The sequence below is a fragment of the Stegodyphus dumicola genome, chromosome 2, assembly GCF_044657685.1.
Source record: "Stegodyphus dumicola isolate Sdum_Otavi_A_Nest chromosome 2, ASM4465768v1".
Taxonomy (NCBI): Eukaryota; Metazoa; Arthropoda; class Arachnida; order Araneae; family Eresidae; genus Stegodyphus; species Stegodyphus dumicola.
The window spans coordinates 278238483-278249549 of NC_140769.1; the positions used below are offsets into that span (position 1 = coordinate 278238483).

General features: G+C 30.4%; 1 protein-coding gene across 1 annotated transcript in view; it reads right to left on the reverse strand.

The window, feature by feature from the left end:
• Positions 1 to 10822, reverse strand: part of su(f) (cleavage stimulation factor subunit su(f)) — a 139770-nt gene extending 128948 nt beyond the window's left edge. The window contains exons 1-2 of the mRNA XM_085812206.1: positions 10671 to 10822; positions 4421 to 4531 (exon numbers count right to left, since the gene is read on the reverse strand). Coding sequence (XP_085668332.1) covers positions 4421 to 4531; positions 10671 to 10685 — 126 coding nt within the window. The 5' untranslated portion in view covers positions 10686 to 10822. The remainder of the gene's footprint in view (positions 1 to 4420; positions 4532 to 10670) is intronic.
• Between the last annotated feature and the right edge of the window lie 245 nt (positions 10823 to 11067).

The window sequence follows — 11067 nt, forward strand, 5'->3', positions numbered from 1 at the left end:
CATTTAATGAATACTCTTAAATTAAAAGTTTAAATAAAGTTAAAATAAAAGTTTTATAAACATCAAATACAAACAAATTTTTACAAAAGCAAATATGAACAGAACAACACATTAATAAATTAACAGAAAAGCAAGTTAACATGGACTACTTTACTACTTAATGCTGAAATTCATTAAAACTGAATATTTAATCTTGCTAAACATAAATGAATAAAAAAATACTAAAATATTTTTACTGAATCATTTTTAACATGCTATGTATGTAAACAAGGATATTCTTTTAAAAAAAATTAAAATATACATAAAAATTTTTGTCACCTTAAGATTTTCAAAAAGAATAGAAAACTTCTAATTGCGTACAGATGTATCATTCTTTATAACATAAAAATAATCCCAGACAAAGTATGACAAGATCAGGACATGAATGAAATATTAAAAGAAACAAAATGCTACTGGAATAATTTCAGTAAACCACTCTGTACAAGAGATATATAAGTAACATAAGAGACTTTGTATGTACTTGTCAATAACTATGACAAAAGTACACAAGCATATCAAAATATAAGTCTTTAATACATATCATGAAAGAAGAAATTACATATATATATAATCTTTAATACATATAATGAAAAGGGCATATTATATTACACCCATTTTATAAATGGCAGCAAGACTATTGATAAATTACCAATACAAATCATTTTCAAATGGTTAGCAATCTTAATGACAATCATTTGTAGTTTGATTGTGATAAGAAGAGCGAGTACACCTCATCACATTTTTCTTTTTTCTATATAATGTAAGAACATTCGTTCAATCAGCTGTTTGTCTAGGGATGGAAGGGAAAAAAGGTGTTAGGCTGGTGCAATGTCAGCAGGGAAATAATTATTCCCCTCTTTCACTCATGCTTTTGGATGCTCTGGTTGATATTCATTCCATGCTTTAAAAATGCTTAGAACAAAGTACCTTACATTAGAAGAAGCTCTTCAAAGATTTTTTTTTTTTTTTTTTATGAAGAAACATGATAATGACTGGAATGAAACTGATTTATGAAATGATACTGGTGGGGGTCATATTGAAAACTTGAAATGGATAAAAAAAGGAATATTAGATATGATTTACATATTCTCTATCATCTGAAAAATTCATCTTCTCTGTCACCTAAAAAATAAAAGTTTTATAGTGTTATAGAAATTTTTTTTAAAAAAAACCACATACAAATGTGCTCAACAGAAACAGCGAAATGTATCTGTAAGAAAGGTGTTATTATGATTTCCAATATGAAGAGAGAAAACACACTAATTTTTATCCAAAGGAACGACAATTTGGTTGTAACTGTTGGTTCAACATTCAGAAAAATTCAGCTTGTAAAAAATGTTTCCCGTTATTCAAGAACGCAAAGACAAACGTTTTCGTATATTAGCCTCATTTTATTGAACAATACAATGCCAAAATTAGTTGATTTATGTGACAATTTAGTAGCCAATTACAGAATAAAAGTTCGTAGCAAAAAAATGGTGATGGCCAATATTTACTAATTACATTGATGTATCCTTGACAAATGGATGGAAGATATCATGACTTTCTACTACTGAAAATAAAAAGTATCTTTTACACGCAAGATTGCATAATTCCTTTTGAAAACTCCTATTAAGAGTGTAGAATTAGCCAGAATTAGATCAGCAACAGGTAAGATCAGCAAGCTAGTTAATTCAGCATTCAAAAGCCACTGCATGGAGGTGGTAGACATTTTAGCATAGGATAACAGAAGATTTCATTAGAAAGAATGCCATGGTCAGACTGATTATAAAAGTATATAATGTTGCTTTACAGCATGACTGTAGTGAAGCTTTACATGCTTGAATCTTTCAACTGAAAATAATCTGTATTTGTAAAAGAAATAAAATGTAAATTTTAATATTAAATTAGTTATAAGTATGGTGATTTGTAGGTTTATAAAATGTTGTACAACTAAAAAGTAATCCAGAGCTCCACTCAAAGAAAATGTTGCATGAGTACAATAATACTCATTTAACATCCGTATTCTTATTCCGCTGATACTGTGCGACTCCATTGCGTGAATGAAACACTCTATTTTTCCACAGGTAAGATCAAGGTGATATCAAGGCAGCAATTGTTTTTCTCTTAGCCATCTTCTATCCTGTCTTCCTGGACTTATTCTGCTGCGCTCATTCTACTTGAAGCTACCTTCTATGGAACACGAAGTTCTGAAAGGCAAAACGCAGCATGAGCTTTTCATGCTAATCTCGGCATGCAGTGGACGTTGGAGTTAACTGACAATATTCAGCTCTTGATTACATAATTAATTAGTTGCAATCATTTGCGAGGTTGAGACCTTGCCAACCAATGATGTGCATATGAGTGTTTCCCATCAAAGTCTGCACTCGAATTCACACTCAAACGGCAGGTTTTCGGTTTTATCCGTTTTAACTCTCTGTGAGTTTGTCACTCAAATGATTGCACAACACTTGGTCTCGTTCATTTGCTCTTCCAACACTGTTGGAAGTTCAGATTGGAATTCTAACATTCTTTTCTGCCTCTCAGAGTGGAATGCGACCCTATGTTCTATGGTAATTATTGCTCATCTGGATGAATACCATCACTCCTCTTAATTTGTAAAAGTAATTTAGAATCACCCTGTATAACTGACTTGCAGCAACTAAGCTTCAATTTATACTTTCCATCTGCCTCTTTGCAATTAATACATTTTGGAGTAGCTTTACACTCCCAATGTTTATGTCAACTTCACCACATTTAGCACATATTTACGCTTCTAGGCATTTCGTTTGAAAGTGCCCATAATTTGAAAACTTAAAACATTGAGTTACTTTAAAAAATTCTTTAATTCTAAGACATTAAGTTTTCCTGCTTTTATAAGTTTTCTATTTTCTTAGCATCTACACTGGCCACCCAGTGTACTTTATTATTTCTACATTTTATCAAAAATGTTAACTCAAAAGCACCATGAAGTCCTAGGATATTAAAGTCACGTATGTTTTAAATAAAAAAATTTACAGAAATCGTACTAATGATATTTTACTTCATCTAGCTATCCAAATATATCACGCAATGTTGCTGCACATGTTCCAAGATATCCTATATATCATCTGAATGGTAAAAGATTAAAATTTGCTTTGCCAGTACTTTTATGAATGCATATTCAATAAGCTGACAATGTAAAAGTCAATTTCATGTATAACAGTTATAAAATACATTCCAAGAGTTCATTAATGAACTCTAGTAATGTAGTGATTTAAAGCCAGCAATAATTTACGAAGAAAACAAGCACATTAATTATGGTAACTCAAAGATTAAGAACCCGTCATGCAGTCACTGTCATATTTTCACACCACTGTGCTTGGATTCAGTTATAATTCAAATATTTCAATAAGCAGCACTGAAACCGAGAACAATCTTTTATCTTTTTCTTGCGAAGCCATGAACTTTTGTACTATGAGAAATAGCAATTTTGCAAACAAAGAAATGTCCTTCTTTCATTCGTCCATATTTCCTATTATGCAGGGTTTCTTAAACGTTTTTCAGTTGTGACCCCTTTTTATCACCGAGATTTTGTTTTGATAAATATTTTGTGGAACCCCATAAGTATTGCGCACATCCGACACACGCATGAGTGAAACTGTCCATTTTCCCATTTGTACTGTAATATACTATTGCAGATTTAGGTTATTAACTTTAATTTCTAATTTTAAGATACAGAACAATGCAAAAATTTTAAATAAGTAACAAACGAAATGACAGTGTCACGTGCAAAGCAAGTAAAATGAACGTTTATATTATAAAAAGAATGCATCAAAACGTTTTCGCTTTTTTCTTTGCCTGTATTGCCCCATCTTTATCTATTTTCTGACACATTGTGTAAAAATATTTGGTAATTGTAAAGTTATTATAATAAGTTAAAGAAATATCAAAACAGATAAAATTTTTGGCAACCTACAGTTTAAGAAAGCCTGCTATAATTATTTCAGTTTTGTTTTCATGACCAAATCCAGAAATGTATGTATGTTTGTATGGATAGATGGATGTATTCATGTATGCATATATATATGTAAGCACAAATGTATGTATATGTATTCATTTACACATACATACATATACACACGCATACATTCATACATTTCTCAATCTGGTCTCGATAACAGAACAGTACCCTATAATATTTGTTCTTATAAATTTCCAACTTTAATATAAATAACTTAGAATTTTATATTTGACTTTTCACTCTAAACACAAATATTATATTTGTATATTCACTTTGATGAGAAGATTATGATTATTTTATATGTCTTTGATTCTAGCAGTTTTTTTTTTTTTTTTTTTTTTTTTTTTTTTTCAGCAGTATAAAACATCTTAAACTCTAAAATTATGCTATTTCATTTACCTGAGCATCCCTTACAATAATACTCCATGCTTCAACATCATATGGATTTTGCTCCAATCTTTTTTCAGCTTTTTTTATCCTATCATTTATAAAGCCCAAATGAGTATGATCCTATAAAACAAAAAAAACAAACAAAAACAAAAAAAAAAAAAAAAATGTAAGCAAAGATAATTGCCAAAGTGCAAACAGCCTATTGTTACAAAATTAATGACAACTGATTTAATTCCATATAACAAAACTAAGAAGCTGAAAACATACATACTATGTTATTAACATATATATATAATAATGAATTTCAATTTCTGGTCTTTGTGAAAAATTGGTTCTAAATTTCTTACTTTATGTCTTCACTGATAATTTTTCAGCAGCTTAATGCATGAAAATTCTAGACATGATTATATTTTTTTGTTTTTGTTTTCTCAACTGTTTTGCAATTATATTTATATATATGTAAAATATAACAAAATATAATAGCTGTTTCAAACAAATAATTGGTGACCTCAAAATTAACATTCTAAATTTGGTGACCTGCCCCTAAATTCATCTCATCTCACAGGTTCCAGATTTTTCCATCTTATGTAACGTTTTAATGCAGATACCTCTTGTCCAGTCAAATTAATTGTAAACCAAAACTCTGAACTGAAACTTTTTCACTCCCAACCACCTTCTTCGTCTAAAAGTACTGTAACTCTTCCCCTTTTTCCACACAGCTCTCCTGCTGGCAAGACACTTTTAAACCAAGCTGCTGCTGCTTATTTACTTAAGATGGTGCTCTAATGCAATTTATGTATTCAAATATAATTAGGAAACATCTTATCTTAAAAAGGATGATTTGATATGCATGGAAAAAATAAAGATTGTGATTTTTCAAGATACGTTGTGCTAAATTGCATCATCATGCTTTACAGTCTGCCACTACGGTCTTCTCTGTCATCTATGCAGTATTGTAAGCTGTTAAGAGTTCCACTGTTTTCATCTACGCATTTTTATAAATATCTGTCGCCATGCCTTTTTCTCTTTGAAGGAGGGAAATATGTAAGATAAAAAATATGTGAATCAAAATTATAATTTAAACTAATGGTAAAACATTAATTCTCCCTCTCTCATTCTATGGCCTGCACAGCTCTCATGACGTAATAATTAGGAACTGAAACTACCATTCTAAACCAAAACTTTTCTCTTCATGTGCTTCCATCTTTCATAAACTACACACCTCAGCTTCTGTTTGTGGTATGCTTGAATGCAATTTCACTACGCTGCTTCCTATTGCAAAAATATCAATAATGTAAATAAATGTTCTTGAACAGGCACGAATAGGGTGCCGAGTGATCTGTGGCCACATAATGTCAATTGGAAATATAAATGGAATTAGAATTGCCTTGTCTGCCAAGTTTTATTTACGAAGTTAAGCTTACGACGCAATCAGAATACTTCCTCTTCAACATAGGATAACTACGCATCAACAGTGCTCTGTCTTTTCCTTTTGTTATGACATATATATATATATATATATAATACAAAGTCTTTAATCCAGAATGATCTATAATCCAGACCTCAAAGCTACAAACTTTCTGCGCATGCGTCAATGCATAATGCGTTCATGCATGCACATAATACGTTTACGCATATGCGTTTAATGTATAACGGACGGTATAAGCTAGGCTAAAATTATCTAATTATTTATTTCAGTTAATGTTGCAGATTGCGTTGTTCCTTAATCTTCTAAGTGGATCCAGCTTATTATTTTTGGCAGACTGTTAGAGCAATTTTATAACAAGTAAGCTTGAACTTTCGATTATGTCAAAAAGAGTTTCCGATTCTGCAGCTGCCAAAGGATCTACAAAGTGAAAGCATGTTTCGATGTACCACTTCCGATAGTGAAGAAAGTTACAGAGAGGTTATTGAAAACGAAAAAATTTCGATTAACAAGTTAGTCGATATTCTCGACACAGCAATTACAGGACTTGAACAGTGGAACTGAACAAGAAATTATGTCTGTTTATAGAATTAAAGAGAAAGTATTAGCACAAAAAACGAAGCAACTTAAACAACTTACATTGGAAGAAATGTTTAATAAACAAATAAATATTAAGTTTTTTATTTTTGCAAATTTTGATACCCTTTAGATCATAATTGCTCTTTATTTCATAAATTACGGTTTCATATCTTTAATTTTATAATTTCTGCATGCCATCTTACCAGATTTAAATTGACGATCTATAATCCGGAATTGCCGAAGTCCCGACGAGTCCAGATTAAAGACTTTGTACTGTATATATAACACATAACTAAAATTTTAAAGAAAATATAAGCACAATGCTATTAATCTCATTTAAATAGCTTTCCAGTCCAATAAACATTTGCATTGTATATTAATTTTTAAGCATTAAAAACCTCAAACATTAAATTAAATGATTGGAAATAATGACTGCCTTTCTTGGAAGGAGAGTTTAAATGAAGTGGGGAAAGTATAACTGCTTCCTTCCCATTGACAGAATTTTTATTTTTTGTTTGAAAAGGGTTAATTTGACAATGCTAACCGATATTACTGCAATTCCAAAATAAGTTTTAAGTTTCAAAAGATATTACTAAAGAATTTACAAAAATATTCCTAAACTGTTTTCAGAAGAAACTGTTTATGTTTGTATAAAAATATTAAATAAATAGATACAAAAATAAGATGACTAAAAACTAGAAGAATCACTAAAATATTATAAACATGCTTTAACTCTGTATTTAAAGTACATGTATCTTTAACCAAGAAATAAGTTTTTCTTTTTTATATTCGACTTAACTCTGAGCATATGTTTTTAAAAAGCTACAGTAGAAGCTTATTATAAATTGTCAGAGACTGATTGAAATATTGAAAGTATATGACTATAACAAACAATTGCAAAAATAAAGGCCAGGTAAGGACTTTTAAGCTGGATAAGGGCATGGTTAGATAGATAAGGGCATACACATAGATAGATACCGGTTTGAGGTCTTACACTGTCATGAGGAACGAAATATGTTATTCAGCATTGATTAATCGACCCAGTTTGGTGTTTCAGACACTTTGACAATTCTGTTTGAAACAAAATGAAGGCATGCCAAGAAGGCAGGAGAAATACCTTATAAGACATGCTATATTTACCCTAAACCTTTTCCCCCAGCTAGGATAATCACAATTTCTATTTCTTTTGAACTTGCATATATATATTAGATTAGCTTCTAGGAAACATGAAGAAAATTTAAATAGTAAAGGCATACTACTACTGTGAAACTCCAAAACTGGAATTTGTAATTTATTAAATGCTAAATTAATAAAAAATTAAAAGGCTCTACTGTAGAACTGAGTGCCCCTTCAATTAGAGACAATTTTTTTTTAAATTTTGGCGATGAAACCTCCCTTCTGGTTACCTTGATAGTTTTAACTTCCAGATTTTATTTAAATGAAAATAGATTGATGTGTACATGGACAAATTTAAGGGAATGTGCAATGCCTAGTTTGTGCAATTCTAGGATTTTTTTTTTAAGTGAAAACAGATCAATGTATACATGGACTCAGAGTTTGTGCAATTCGTTGACTTCTTATTTTGGTTTTGCGTACCGGCCATCTTGGCGTCAAAAAAGAATTGCCAAAAAACAGGAGGCACTCAATTGTAAACATTTACCAATTAAAAATTTAAAGAAAAGTATATTTAAACAACTAAAATCATTGTTGACTTCCAAAGGGAATTGGTATCCCTCTACAAAATCATCTATGCCTTTTGAAAAGTCAGCATCTTTTTTTCGAATCGACAACGATTTTAATTGTTTAAATATACTATTTCTTAAATTTTTATTAATTTAGAATTTAACCCTCTTGCTGTGCATCCCGCAATTTCCACGGGCAACGTAGAAGTAGCAAAATTTGCGCAACCCGCGACTACCGCGAGAATGAATTTTTGCTGTCTATTTAACTGTGCAAGCCGCTCTTTCCCCGATCAAGGTTTCTTTTCGGCTTTTCTGTGATATTTAATTGTTTATTTAGATGTGGGCTAACAGATAGCGCTAATTGTCCACATTTCTGCCAAATATACAAGAATACATAATGTAGCATTTTGTGCACGCTTTTCAGAGCTCAAATATGTCTGGCAGGAAGCGTTTCGCGAGTGATATAACCTTTATTCCTGATGACATTTCCGACACTGATAGTAGTTCTGACTCTGATTTCAAGTATATTGAAGATAGTTATAGCAAAACTGATGAGAATTTCTCAGATTCCTCTGCAGATAGTGATGAATCTGAAAATTTAGTTTCTATTGAAAACGTTCAACAGTGGTTCAAAATTGATATGCAAAATATTACATTATGCAAATATTTGCATTAGTATATATGTTTTACCTTTGTATTTCATAAATTAAATCATAATTTAACCAATATTAATTCTCAAAATTTTCCTTTTATATCATTATTACCTTTTATACTTTTACATCTAAATTTCCTTCACATTTCCTAGGGAATAATCTAATCATATACATATATTCTCTATTAATATAAATTTTTTTTAATATTAGCAGCCATAGTGCAGAATTTTAGTTTTTAAAATAAATTTTGAAGTTCTCATATATGTGTGTATAAAATACACAAACAAAATTTCTTTTCTTGAAATTTCTCTGCACTGCGAAATCTTTAGCCCAATTGCTGCTCAGGAATGAAACAAAGATTTTGTGGCTTATAAATATGACCACAGTTAGTATGCATAACTTTTTCTTGCTTGCTGCTACTTGAACAGACCCATCTCTCACTTAAACTTCCTTTTCTACTGTTTAAAAAAAAAAAATGCGAGTGCATATTTAAAATTTTGGGGGAACAGATCGTCCCCATTATGCTATGCTACTTAATATGGTGTTTGAACAGCAAAATCATCAAGTAATAAATATATATTGCACTTATCCACGGATGTTACGGTTCTTTTAAGAGTTCATGACATCTGCTTCACTGCGCGTCACATTTGTTACCACTTTAACCATGATCAATTAGGTAACTAGTTTTATCTTCTGCAAAAACTACATCATATATGTGGAAGGTCAAAAAATATATAAATATAAATTACAATTTAAATTAACAATGGCCACTTAATGCTTAGTTTTAATTAGGTATTTCCCTTTTTATTCTAAACATTTTTCCTGCACTGCATCATTTCAAGACTAATCATCCATGGCATATAACCTCTTACCTAATACTGGTGAAGTAAATGGAATTAAAACTCAGAGACAATAATAATTTTATAGTAGTATTAATTATCCAATCAGATACACTGAGAAGCGAAATGAATTCATTCTGAATTAACCCTGAATTAAGATATCAATCTAATACAACGTAATTGCTTACAATTTGGCAAAGGTGGTATGTTCTCTTCTTACTGCAAAGCTATAAAAAACATATATTTTTTAAAACAGGCACAAGTAGTGTGCCAAGTTGCTTGTGGCCGCAATATGTTTTTTAAAATAATGATGAATATTTAATCTGCCCCGGCTGTCCAAGTTGCTCTTCATTATGGATCAACATTCTGAACCATCAATATTTCGACAACATTACTTTTAAATTCCGCTTCCATTACATATACGTTTGACAATAACGATTACAATAAAAAAACGTTGCATATCTAGTTGTGCACCGTTGTGTTCCCTTCTTAGCATCAATTAGCAATTTGTAACAGCAAATACAAAATTTCAACTAGTCATTTTGAGTTATACAAGATACATATGCAAGTTCGAATTTTTCTTATAAATTTCTTAGAATTCTTATAAATTTCTTCTTATATCTTCCAATATAAATTTGCATTGATTCACTTCATCATATTACCATTTTAGTAGAATTCAACACGCATATCAGTTAGCTCAGGAAAGCATGTGAATTTTATAGTCTTAAAATACTTTAATATACTTAATGTGAAGAGGTTAATAAGATTTAATGTGAAAATAAATGACGCACAACCATGAATTCCATGGAACGTACAACCACGAATTCGATGGAAAAACATGTAAAATTAGTAGCATACGCATAAGTATTCAGTATGATAAATCGATATACATGCCATTTTTAAGTAATACAGACTGAATATTAATAAGTAAAGAATTTATAACAAAACTTCAAAAAAGAAATTAATTCTGCAAAATACAATACATATAAAACGAAAATTTACAAAAACATAATCCAAATCTAAAATAAAAACACTTTCTAACATTATTTTGAAACTTAGCAACAAAATAAAATTACTAACCTCAAAAATAGACATTTTTTATGCCTCCTCAATTTGAAATTTTGGTATTCCAAAGCTTCCTAAGTATTTGCAATACGCTTCACCATATCCAAACAGACAATATTGCGCATGCGCAGTTTTCTTAGGATACGAGATGTGTTGCCAAATTATAATAAACAAAACTGACTTGAACATAAATAGATACGAACCGGCCATCCAAGAGCAGATAATCTTTAGTTTCCTTTTAAGATATTTTCTGTTTTCGTTGGGAAAAGAAAAATTCGAATACTTGGAGTTGAAACATATAGGCCTCAAATATTGTTTACTATGTAGAATTAGTCTTAATTTCCAAAGCCTTCCACAGTAATTTAGTATTTCACTAAGAACCTCCCAAACTTCGTTACAGAATTTGTTGTTC